The following is a 13,427-nucleotide window of genomic DNA, read 5'->3' on the forward strand; positions in this document are numbered from 1 at the left end:
CGCGCGGCGCCCCGAGTGCGGCCCGGTCCCCGCCCTCCGGCCCTCGCCAGCCTTTTTCTCGCGTTTGCTGCCTCTTCGCTCTGAATGGTGGGGGACTAACGTGGGAAGCTGGGGTCGCCGCGCTCGAGGAGAGGCCCGCGCCCGCCCGACGCGCTGGGACTGGCTTGGAAGACGGGCCCGGAGTCGTCGTTGCCCATTTTCGTGCATTATTTGTGAAATGAGCAATCACTCTTTGCTCCCTGTGTCAGCACAAGCCACCCCTTTCCCCGGCCCCACTTTCCTGAGTCGTTTTCCGTAGACACTCGATGTCCAGCACTGACCACCCTCCCTGCGAGCGGACGTGGGGCGCCGGGTGCGATGACTATTGATTGATAAGGGACTGGACCTCCTTGCCCAGAAAGCTGTTGTAATCGTTGCTGCGGAATCATCAGCACTCTTTTTTTCTCATTTAGTTTGACTCCTGGAAGCTACTTTTGAAATTCTGAGACCTCAATGTCTGTTGGTTCGGCTTTTGGTTTTGGGGAAGGGAATAGTTAGAAAAGTGCTTAGAAAGCTGAAACGCTCCTGAAAGTTAAGCATAGTCATTTCAGTCTGTTAAACGTGTGCTCTGGGCGCTCCTTGGTGCAGTTCCTTTAACATGAAAGCAATTCTTGCCCAGGTAACCTGTTGCCAGTCGCTGGAGTTACCTTCTTGCAAATAAATTATATTAGAAATGCTGAGGTTTATTAGATGAGATGGAATTTAGCCTGTTTGTGTAACACATAATCAGTCTTGTGTCTCCCTTTATTTCAAAACAAACTTAAGCCAAGAATTTCTGAGGAAATTTGATTCTGAGGGGTGACATTGCTTATATATCACCTGTGACAATGGTGTTGCACCTTTGCACATGTTCTCATAACCTAGTGTTTTCCCACTCATTCCGGACCTATTGCTGAGTGTTGTATGTATATTCTTTTTATCCCCCAATAATAATTTCTTTTTGTTGTTGGGATCATACACAGTTCATCAATTTCTCTGAGTGCATTTGGGGTGCTCTGAGTACATTCTTCCAATTGTACAGCCATCCCCAACTTTAATTTAGAGAATTTTGCCTATTAGCATAAACTCACTGGCCCTCCTTTATGCACTGTAGTCTTTCAAGTTGTTAACTCTCATTTTGATCCCAGATAGAGAAATCTTTAGGAGCTTAATGTCCAAGGCTACTTAAATGAAACCTTTGTTTTGATTTTTTAAAAGATTGTTTTAAGGACTATTTTTGCTTCAGATTTAAAGATTTTCTCAGGGCTGTAGTTTTAGGGTTTATCCAGCTTCTGTAGATCCAGAAAATCTGGATTCCATGAAAATTAGAAATTCTCGTTTGCATTCTTCCCCCTACCTTTTGTCAGGATTCTTCTATGAAATCTTTCATCAAAACATTAAATAATGATAGTTATTAAGGGATGAAAAACGGAGGGAGAAATTAGTAAATAGAGTGAAGGCAACGGAGGGAGAAATTAGTAAATAGAGTGAAGGCAAAAAACATTGTGCAGTAAGGGATTTACACATAATTCATTCGTTGTGTGATTCAAGCATTATATTATAGAGCAAAATGTGTAGGAATGATTGAATGAAAAGAAACTTGAAATCATATAAAAATGTGTATCTGGGAAACGTTGAGTCATGGCAGCAGGACGCTGGCAGTTCTGGTTCCGTGAAGCCCCCCTGCCATGTCCTCTTCCTGCTCACCCTCCTGTTTCCTCTTTGCTGCAGGTGAATGGGCAGTAACTGTGTCCTGGACTGGCCGGTCAGCTTCCGAGGCCTCGGGCTCTGCAGGTAGAACAGAAGAGGCCCGAGGACCTTCTTTTTTAGTGGGGTACAGCTTGGCAGCTAGCCCAGGTGTAGTTAATGATCTGATAGTTCAACCTGAATGTGGTTTTTTTTACCCTAATTAAAACTGATTAATTCTTGCACACAGTTGAAAAGGATGCTGGGTCTTGCACTCACTGTGAGTGGCCTGTGTACTCGCCAAACACCGGGAAGCTCTTCCTGCCTCCTGATCTCCCAGCTCGCACCTGGCACTGGGCACGTAGAGGTGCACCCCAGTCACTGGGGCTGTGGCTCTTAACCTTTGGTCTCTAGTTCACGTGCTGCTCGTGGCTGTGGATATTTCCATCTGGAGGAAACTGCCCTCCAGGCCCGAGAGGAAAGACGCTTCCTCAGCTTCCTGGCTTTGTGACTTCTGGGAATTTTTAGTCAAACCAAAGTGCTGGTTTTTGAGTGGTTTCCAGTGAATTATAAGGTTATGAGGTCTCTCTCTCTCTGTGTGTGTCTCTGTCTCACACACACTCACATTCACATTCTAAACCTAAAGTAAGGAGAAATAAGTTCTGAATCTGAACACATTAGTTGATAATTGGTTTCCTCTTTCACTTGCCTTCAGATATCATTTCTTTATTCTGTTTTGTTTTTTTTAAGATACCATTAACTTTGAAGTCATTTTACCATTGGCATGCTCACAATACAAAAGACAGCTTTTTCGGAGAAAAAAAATCTTGGTCAGTTCATCATCGCTGCTAATGGGCTGTGGTCTGGTTTAAAGGGGTCATCAGTTCCCACATCTTTTCTTGAGGGTCCCTGCTCAAATGCTGGACCCTCCGGATGCTGGGCCCACTGCTCGGAGCTCATCGTGGCTTATTTAACACTACATTAAAAGGCTGATAGGAATGTGTTCATTTGTTTCTCAGGTTTTTTGAGATCAAAGCTCAGCTCATGGGCACCGAGCTGGCCATGGACTTTGCAGGTCTGTGACTCGCGTGCGAGGAGGTCCTCGTGTTTCTCTCCAGAACCACCGGTGGATTTGAACCACCAAAGAGGCAGCACCGTTCCTTCGCAGCCTAGTTCCTTACCGAGAGGTGCGCATATTAGACAACAGTGCAAACACACTTGTTTTTTGTTTGTTAATTTACTTATTTTTTTTCATTTTTATTTTATCTTCATTTGAGTCAGAGTTTACAGATCATAGTGGTTTATCAGCCAATCATTCATACACATCTTGTTTTATACTATTAATTACACTTACCGTGATTAATTGCAATGTTTGATAAAACCCTTATTGTAGATTGGCGTTCCTTTCACCTAATTTATGGTATTTATAGTTCCATCTGAGATAAGCCCATATATTCGAAGAAGAATTTCCGAAGGCTTTAAAGAGTAAACTTGGTTGTTGGTGTGGGTTTTCTTTTTAGGTTTAATTAAGTTTTCAAATTTTTTTTATTCATTGTTGCACATTTTCTTAGCCTCCTCCCCCACCCTGAGCCCACCCTGCAGTGCACCCTTTGTTCCAGATTGTTGTCATACATACAACTGCCTAATCACGTATTCCTTTTGGACAGTTCCTTGTGAAGTTGGTTGTGATTTTTAAAAAAAGGAGGATGAGGGTTTGGGGTGGGAGTGGGGTTGGGGGGTGTGCAGGAGGGCATTGTATACCAATAAAGAAGTTTTTCTTTAGCTTTTCAAGGAGAGGAGCAAAGCGGGCGGGCGGCGGGAGGGGAGAAAAGTGCAACAATGAATGAATGGAATTCCAAAATTTTAAAAAAAAAAAGAAAGAACACAGGTAAGATACAATGAAATATTATGGGAATTTCATGTATATGAATATATATACAAAAATATATATATAATACAAATATATGTGTGTGTATATACATACATATGTATGTACATATGTGTATATATGTACACGAATTCACCTATCACCCTTATTTTGTTTTTTTTTATGGATTACAACAAATAAGCTATTATCAGAAAAAGAGCTTTACTTTCTGTCTCCAGTGCTTTAGTTCCTATTCATTGCTCAACCCACTATATTGTTACTTTATAAGAAAATCTTTATAAAACTAAATTAAAAGTTGGATACAAGGAAAAAGAGGAGGCTGGTAATTTTAAATCTTTCCATTTTTAATAACTTAATATTTTAAAATGTCTTAATAACTCTAATAATCTATCTGGTGTTTGTATAGTCAAAGAGAAGTTCTGCAGCAGTAAAACATTGAGAAGGGCAGTCAGGGTGGGTTCTCAGGTAGAATCCGGGCCTTCCGTGCTGGAGACCCAGGTTCAGTTCCTGGTCTTGCGTGGGTGGCTACCACCCCATCTGTCAGTGGACACTTGTCCGCCTGTGATGTGAAGCAGGCTGACTGAGATAGAAAGGCCTGGTGAACAGTTTTCAGAATCTGCTCCTACAAATCCTGCGAACAGCTCTGCTGCGGGCCTTGGAGAGGGTTTTGTTGTACCTGTGGTCAGCTTGAGCTCAGGGACAACCAGCAGGAAGAAAGGTGAACCATCTGTTAAATTATTACCACTGAAGAGGAGTACGTTTGTTGTTGGTGGTTGCCTTTGCGTGATCGTGACCTTGTAACAGCGCTGGGCCCGCTCCTGTGCTTTTGTTGTGGTCCCTGGTCTGTTTAACTCCGGAGTCTCCGTCCAGCTGTTTCAAGCCCTGTGTCCTTTTCTAGCAGTTGACCTTTTCCTGATAAGTCCAAAGTTAGCAAGATGAAGTCTCACCAGCCTCCATTCTAAGGACGGTTGTCACTTAAAGCTGTATGGTTGTTTTTCCTAAGTCTGTTTTGTTCTTTTGACAGTGCACAGTAGAGAGTAGCGTATCCATGCTGCCTAGGTGTTATACTGACCATCTGAGTATTAAGTTACTGGTTTTAATTGCTCAATTGTAACTTTGTAGCTTTGTCTAGAGTGTCCCTTTTCTCCTCTTTGTCCCTTCTCTGGCCATCCCCTCCCCTTCTCTGTACATACTGGGTCTGAGGTAAAGCATTGTTGCTTTGGAAGGCTCTTTCCTGACCTCCTGACCTCATGGCAGGGTCCACTGGTGCTGCTTCCTCACCAGGTGGTAGGCCTGGCTTCTGTGGAAAGTGGCTGTGCCTCTGGGGCACCTTAAGCCCCAGGAGGCAGGGCTGTGTGTGTCTGGCCCCCTGTGTGACCCAGTGACACGTGGGACTCCTGCTAATAGTAAGACATAAATGAACCTTACTTAGCTTTTCATGGCATGAGTCCATCTTGTCTACTTTGAAAGAGCAAAAAGATAGTTCAGTGAAATAAGCACCTTAAAGAAAATTTGTAATCTCAATTTGTAAGCTTTTGCTCTTTTAACAAGGCATTATAGTAAATGTTACAACACACGCTGCCCACACAAACTAACTCTCTCTCTCTCCCTCCCTCCCTCCCTCCCGCTCTCTCTCTCTCTCTCATCCATTTGGGTCCAGCACATGGCTGGATAGCTGAGACTTTTAATTGCTCAGAAGGAGATTGCGTGTTTGTCTCCCATGGAACCCCTGATCAATTCAAACCACCAGATGGGTGTGACCTTAGGATTATCCGTTTACTCCCTATGGACTAGGCCCCCAGAGCTTACAAACAAGTCTGCCCTGGAGAACGTGAAACCAAGGAGCTCCTTGGAGACAAGGATGTTAGCACTCCACCTCACATCCTTTGGGCACATGGCCAGGAGAGACCAGCGCTAGGTGAAGGACATGGTGCTTGGAGTGGTGGAGGGGCAGTGCAGGAGAGGAGGACCCCGGATGAGATGGACTGACTCGGTGACTGGGGTAATGGGAGTAGGTATATTGGAGACAGTAAGACCGGCTGAGGATAGGGCAGGGATCAGAGCTGTTGTGCATAAGGTTACTATGAGTCGCAGGCAACTTGATGGCACGTAACAATAACAACATGGGAATTTATGCAGGTATGCTGCGTACTGTTGAGTCAGAACTGACGCTTAGCTGACTCTCCAGCAGGTTTTCAGAGGCAGTAAATCGCACAAGAGGAGATTGTTCATCCTCCTCCCAGGGACCAGGTGGCAGATTCAAATTGTGTGCCCCCCTTTTCTTTTTTTTTAACTTGAAAAAGGAAAAAAAATTCTTAGCCGGTGACCCAGGGCAACTCTTGTTCCAAAAAGATCTGGGCCTCAATTTGTGTGCCTTTCAGTTGGCAGCACAACTTCTTACCACTCCACCACCAGCGAGATAAGATACGTCCTAGGCGGGTTCGCCTCGCTCTGGTGGCCTAAACCTAAGAAGCTGCACTGCAATCCCAAACGCTCGCAGTTCGAATCCACCCGCAGCTCCGTGGGAGAAGGATGAGCATGTTCCTCTTGTGTGATTAACAGCCTCTGGAAGCCCGCTAGACGGTCAGTTGTGGGTGATTCCAATTCGAAGGTACACAACAACAAAGGAGGGTTAATGGAAAGAAGCATCACAAGGAAGAATGGGGAAGAGAGTATATATATACATGCACAGTTCAAGGACTGTACAGCTTGAACAGCAACAGAAAAGCAGAGCCCCTGCCGCGAGGCAGTGCAGCTCAGGGCAAACTCCCTTGGTTGTCTGAGGCCATGGATCTTCACGGAAGCACGCGGCCTCACCTTTCTCAGAGGTAGTGGGTGAGGGCTTGAAACACCAACCTGTAACCACTATCCCACCATGACTGCCTGCCCATGGCTGAAATAGTAGGAAGTTTTGTGTGTTTGACTCCAACTGATTCTGAGCAGCTCCGCTCTTGGGTCTCCTTGTTTGGAGGAGAAACGCAATCTCCACATGCATTTTCCCTAGAAACCTCATTTTTCACATCCTTTATGACCTCTCCAGACTCTGTCATATTCTACCAGCTCAGGAATGTGTATTCAAAGGTGCTAGGTTGGTTCCCCCACACACACACACACTTTTTGTTGACTTCACAGTCAACACTCTTGGCACCAGCAGCCAGGAAATTAAAAGATGTATTGCGATGCTGTACGAGGAGGAATGTGGCATCAGGATTGGTGGAAGAGTCATCAATAACCTGTGTTATGCAGATGACACAATTCTGCTTGCTGAAACTGAGGACCTGAAGCTCTTCCTGCAGAAGGTCAAGGATTACAACCTCCTATATGGATTGAAGCTCAACATCAAGAAAACAAAGATTCTCACCACTGGGCCAATTGGCAACATCACTATGGATGGTGAGGAGATTGAGATAGTTAACAGTTTTAGTTTACTTGGCTCCACAGTCAACACTCTTGGTAACAGCAGCCAGGAAATCAGGAGATGAATTGCATTGGGAAAGTCAACTGTGAGGGACCTCTCAAGAGTACTGAAGAGCAGTGACGTCAGGCTGGAGACTAAGGTGCGCCTGATCCAGGCGATAGTCTTCGCAGTCGATTCTGTGGGTGGAGTGGTGGGAATGAGTGCATTTGACATGGCTAGGTTGGCACAGGGGTTTGCTCTGTCCCTGGAGTGAGGCTAGCCAGCCTGGGCCTAGGATTTGAACCAGGAGGCGGCCTTAAAGCCAAAGGGCCCTCGGGCCTCTGGCCCTCAGGCCAGGTTTAAATTGTCTTCCTGTCAAACATTCTTCTAGGTGGTATAGCACTGGTCTGTGCGTTGCTGTACAGAGGTAACTCGTGGTTGCTGTGATGCTGAAGCCTGTGACAGGGATGTGCCAATCGTGGTAATGGGCACCCATGGTGGACAGTGTTGGCTGGAGCTTCCCGACTAAATCAAGCCTGGAAGCAGGAGCAGCATCCACTTCCAAAATGGCTTGCCTCCGGAAACTCTATGTACGAACAGTGCTCAGGCTGTTCGTTCATAGGGTCGCTATGAGTTGTCTACGACTCGACGGCATTAAACAACAACAACAAGGTTGGCACAGGATAGAATAGCATTTAGAGCTCTTGTACATAGGGTCGCTATGAGTTGCAAGCGACTTGATGGCACATAACAACAACAACAACTACATTGCGATAGGAAAGTCTGAGGACTTCTCCAAAGTACTTGACGAGCAATGATGTCACTCTAGAGACTAAGGTGCGGCTGATACAGGCCATGGTCTTTGCAATCACTTGTTATGCGTCAGAGTGTTGGACAGTGACTAGGGAGGATTGAAGGAGACTTGATGCCTTTGAGCTGTGGTGTTGGAGAAGAGTATTGAATGTACCATGGACTGCTAAAAAAATGAACAGGTTCACGCTAGAGAGGGTTAAACCGGGCTGCTCCTTGGAGGCAAGGATTCTGGGGCTTTGTCTGACATACTTTGAACATGTTGCAAGGAGGGATCAGTCCTTAGAGACTTCATGCTTGGGAGGGTGGAGGGACAGCGCAGGAGAGGAAGACCCCAGATATGATGGATTGGTTCAGTGACTGGGGTAGTGGGGGTAGGTGTGTCAGAGACAGTGAGACTGGTACAGGACAGAGCAGGGTTTAGGGCTATTGTACGTAGGTGTGCTGTGAGTCACAGGCAACTCAGTGGCACACAACAACAATAATTGTGTTGTCATTTGAATGTATGTTTATTGGTTTATTGGTTGACAGCTGAGTGGGGCCTACAGATTTTGTGGCATTGAGTGCAGTTCCCACTGTGTAACTGCACTCCTCCCGCTGTTCCCTGAGTGTTCTGTTTCCATTCATCCTCTTCTCGCTTTTCTTGCCTTCTGAGCTTTAGTTGCTGTGTTCTCTGAAGTTGAAACAAACCCATAGCTGATCTTCCAGAGAGTTTTCAGAGGCAATAAATTACACGGGAGGAGATGGCCCATCATCTATCTGAGCTTTCTTTAATCCCTCGGCTAAAGATATCCTCCTTCTCCCCCCCCCCAACAAAAAGGGTGATCAAGTGAAAATTGACGGTAAAAATTGGTTTTCCATTCAACATTTCATATCAGCATACACACACCTTAATTGCAGTACCCACAATGTGATCACTTTCTACTCACTGTACCTCTGTCGCCCTCATTTCCATTATTCCTTCTATCCGATCTTTCCACAAACTGTTTATATTCCCCCCTCCCCCTTGTGATATTTTGTTCGGGCAGGTTTTTGGCCTGACAGGGAGGAGTGTGGAGGTTTTAACCTGCCACACTGCCAGGACAGAATAGGATCTTTGCATTGCGTTGTCAAGGACTCTGAGTATACAGAAAGGTAAACCCTTTTTGGGGGGGCGGGGGGGAGTAGCAACATTGTTGGAAGAATTTTAGTTGAAACCAGATTTTCGGGCAAGCAGGCAGAATCAGAGACCACATTTCTTTCCTGAGAGTTGCAATTTGGCAAATATATCTGGGGTATTTAATTTTCTTCTTTTTTTACCCCCTCCCTCTTTTGCATACTTGAAAACACGTGCGCTAGAATTAGCCTTCCTGGTTCATTTTAGAAACTGTAAATGCAGTGCTTAAAGATGTTTATTGTGACTCAGTTTTTCTAATCTATTTTAAGTATCTGAAAATCTAGTCATCACTATTATTGTCTGCAGGAGCAATATTCAAAAATCATGGCTTTGTGGTCCGTTCCGTCACTGGCAGGTGACGTCAGGTGTGGGCGATGGGGAAGTCCTTTCCTGCCCGGCATCATTCCCAGGGTGCTCTTGCCTGTAACCTTTCTCTAATTGGTTCCCTGATTAATTCCTGCTCTCTGTTTGGGTCCCTGATTGGTTTCCCTGCATGAATGGCCTGTGCTGTCCTGAACATCTCACAGTGAAAGTTCTGCCTGCAGCTTAGCTTCTGAAGGCTTTGAAAGGAGGTGCTTCTTGAATTCTTGGCTTTTAAAAATTTCCTAACAGCAAAAAAAAAAACCCAGCTCATTGCTATTGAGTCAGAACTGTCTCATAGCTGAACTTCTTGGTTTCAGAGATTGTAAATGCAGAGGAGGAAATTGCCCATCTTTCTTCTGCTGGTGAACTTGAACCAACCACGTTTGTTGCATTAGGCCACCAGTTGTTAGGTACGTGGAGACGAGTTAGAATGAGTCCTAGTGACCCTCATGAACAGACCTGGACCCTGTCCTATCTGGTGCCATCTTGCTGTCACTATATCAGTCCATCTCGTTGAGGGCTCCTTCAAGCATGATGTCCCCCTCCAAGGAATAGCCTCTCCTAGCATCATGCCTGAAGTATGTGAGACAAAGCTTTGTCATCTCTGCCTCCAAGGAGCACTCTGCACTTTCTCCAAGACATAGCTGTTTATTCTTTTGTCAGTCCATGAGATTGCCAAAGTCACAGGATGACTCTTCTCCAACACCGCAGCTCAAAGGCATTGAGTCGTCACCTGACATCCTTATTCATTGTCCAACTCTCAGATGCATTGGAAGGATTCTCAGTGATTGAAAGGACCTTGACCTAAAGCTGGTGCACCTTAGTCTTCAAACTGACTTCATTGCTCTTCAGTACTTTGACCATATTCCTAACTGTATACTTGTTGCAGCTCTACATGTAACACATTCCGCCACCATAGCCTGTTTTATTCATATATATATGTATGTGTACATATGTGTGTGTGTTGGTGTGTATTGTTGTTGTTATGTGCCGTCAAGTTGCCTGCAACCTATAGCACCCTACGTATAGCAGCTCTGAACCTCACCCTGTCCTGAGCCAGTCTCACTAATTCCTACACACAAACCCCCATGGCCCCAGTTACCATATCATTCTATCTCATCTGGGGTCTTCCTCTCCTGCATTGTCCCTCCATACTTGGAAGCATGATGTCCTTCTGCAAGAATCCATCCCTCCTGGCCATGTGCCCAAAGTATGTGAAATGGAGCTTCAGAATCCTAGCCTCCAAGGACAAACCTCTTTGTTTTCTTGGAAGTCCATGGTATGTTCAACACTCTTCTTCAGCACCACAATTTGAAGACATCTATTCTTCTATCATCCTTAGTCATTGTCCAGCTCTCTAACGCATAGCAAGTAACTGCGAAGACCTTGGCCTGGATTAGGTACACCTTAGTCTCTAGACTGACATCGTTGCTTTTCAGCACTCTGGAGAGGTCCCTGACAGCAGATTTTCCCAATGCAATTCATCTTTTGATTTCCTGACTACTGGTGTTAAGAGAGTTGGTTGTAGAGCCAAGTAAGCTAATTATTAACAACCTCAATCTCTCCTCCATCCATCATGGTGCTGCCAGTCAGCCCAGTGGTGAGAATCTTTGTCTTCTTGATGTTGAGCTTCAATCCATATTGAAGACTATAGTATATATATATGTATGTATGTATGTGTAGATAGATATAGTGTCAATTTCTCATTCTGTACGTCATCGGTAACAGGTCTGTCCTATTTACAGCTGATTCCCCCCTTTGGGTTTCCAAGGCTATAAATAACAGAGGATTGTACTTATCTTCTTCCCTCCGAGCCCCTGGCATGTTCAGACCTGCAGAGAGGCTCGACCTTTGGGTTAACATCAGAGCTCCCTGCAGACTCTGTCCCCGGAGCTCCCTGTGTGTGGTACGATCGGACAGACTTCGAGGAACTCGGACGTTATCACCAGTCATTTCAGAAGCTGCCGTCTTATAGAGTACAGCCTGTCTTATGTGGGAAGCTCTTGGATCTTCTCCTGAGAGAGCTGACATTGAAATACTAATGAGCTATTTTAAATGTACCCCTTAAAAGGGAGTTAAATGCATTTTCTAATGCAAATTCACTGAAGGGCCTGAAAATGTAGGGAAGTGTTAATAGTGTCCAGTCTTCTTCCTCAGGGTCGCTGCACCTAGGGACTTTCTTTTTAGCATTTATTTATTCTTAAGTATTTCAGTAATTCATATTTGTTGCTTTTGTAATGGAGAAAGAAATGCAAGTTTATTTACTCATTTATTTCTTTTTCAGTTTAAAGCTTGTTCTCTTTGATCAGGACTCAAAAACAAATTCCCAGCTTTATTTATGGCTTGTTTTAAATAAATTTGTTTTAAATAACACCAGTAGGGTGAAGTGGGAGGGGGGAGGAACACCAATCCTAATGAATGCTGATAGACTAGTAAGTGGCACATTAATTGATAGAATACAAATGCTAGTGAAGATAGGATTATAAATGTTGTTGTTATAATGCTGTCAAGTCACCTGTGATTCATAGTGACCCTACTTACATGAGCCCTAAACGCCATTCTATTCTGTGCCACCCTCACCGTCTCAAACACACTCATTCCCACCACTCACAGAATCGATCCATCTCATCGAGGGTCTTCCTCTCCTTTGCTGTCCCTCCACTCTGCCAAATATGATGTCCCTCTCCAAGGACCAGTCCCTCCTTACAACATGTCCAAAGTATGTCAGACAAAGCTTCAGAATCCTTGACTCCAAGGAGCATTCTGGCTTCACCCTCTTCAGGACAGGCCCGTTTGTTCTCCTAGCAATCCATGGTATATTCAACACTCTTCTCCAGCACCACAGCTCAAAGGCATCAGTTCTCTTTCTATCATCCCTAGTCACTGTCCAACTCTCCGATTCATAGGATTACAAATAGGAATGTAATTTTTTTCCCCCTTGATCTGTGTAAGTGCTTTATTTTCTCACATTCTGTGAAGGAGAAAATTTAGGCTTGAGTTTTTGCATTTAAAGAAAATAAATACTTAGCTAAAAAATATCAGACAGCTAGCACTGAACCTGAAGGTCTTAAGTATTGCCATTTTATAAATGTCCTTGTCATTTAACACGCCTGCCGCCTGCCTGTCTCGTTGGAGCCCCCGGGAACTGAAGTAGTGTTTGTGGATGGGAGGTTTCCTCATCCCCCACCTCTATGGTCCATCCTGGCTCCGTCCTGAGAGTTCAGAGTGTGGAGTATCCAGGTCCCTCCTCCCTCTGGATTGCCATTGTCAGGAAAGCCCTTCTTCTGTCCTTATAGAAAAAAAAAACAGTGCAAAACGGTCACCACAGAAAACCCCGAGCACAGCTGTCCTTACACACAGTGCCCAGCTGGAGCCCAAGGGCCACTAATCTAATGTCTGCATTAGAGGGAGGCCAAGAGTGAATGCCAGCGGTGTGGGGTGTCTTCCCAGTCCTGGTAACGTGTCAGACTATGTTTGTTCTAGTTTTACTGTTGCAGTGGCTTCTTCTCTCATAAGTTGGACATGCTGCTACGAGAGGCTGTTCCTTGGACAGTACATCATGCTTGCAAAGGTGGAGGGTCAGCGAAAGGAGGGTAAGACCCCATCGAAGTGGATTGACACGGTGACTGCAGCACTGAGCTCAGTTATGTCAGAAATGATGTGGATGACACAGGATAGGACAGGGTTTGAGTCTCTGAGACATACTCAGCTGGACGGCGCCTGGCAACAGCACGTGCTATCAAGTCAAAACCAACTCCTCCAGCTGGTGTTCAGATACTGTAAGTCTCAGGGGAGGAAACTGCCCATCTTTCTCCCGTGGATCAGCTGGTGGATTTGAACTTCTTGGCCTTTGGGTTGGCAACACTACTCCTTACTGACCAGGCCACCAGAACTCACTTGCATTTGACTTTGTTGTTGTTGTGTACCATCAAGAATTGCTGCCTCTGAGCTGTGGTGTTGGAGAAGAGCACTGAACGTCCCACGGACAGCCAGAAGAACAGACAGATACGACTGGGAGAGGGTTCAGCTGGAGTGCTCTTCGGAGGCAAAGCTGAGGAGGCCTCACCTCACATACTTGGGGCCTGTTGCTCGGAGGGGCTTCTCCTTGG

General features: G+C 45.3%; 1 protein-coding gene across 1 annotated transcript in view; it reads left to right on the plus strand.

The window, feature by feature from the left end:
• The window catches only part of SNX9 (sorting nexin 9), a 110,260-nt gene that overhangs the window by 726 nt on the left and 96,107 nt on the right, over positions 1-13,427 (plus strand). Inside the window, exon 2 of the mRNA XM_006882811.1 lies at positions 2,724-2,779. Within this exon, the coding sequence (XP_006882873.1) occupies positions 2,724-2,779 (56 nt within the window). The remainder of the gene's footprint in view (positions 1-2,723; positions 2,780-13,427) is intronic.

The sequence above is a fragment of the Elephantulus edwardii genome, unplaced genomic scaffold, assembly GCF_000299155.1.
Source record: "Elephantulus edwardii isolate Elephantulus edwardi_28Jun2011 unplaced genomic scaffold, EleEdw1.0 scaffold00024, whole genome shotgun sequence".
Lineage (NCBI taxonomy): Eukaryota > Metazoa > Chordata > Mammalia > Macroscelidea > Macroscelididae > Elephantulus > Elephantulus edwardii.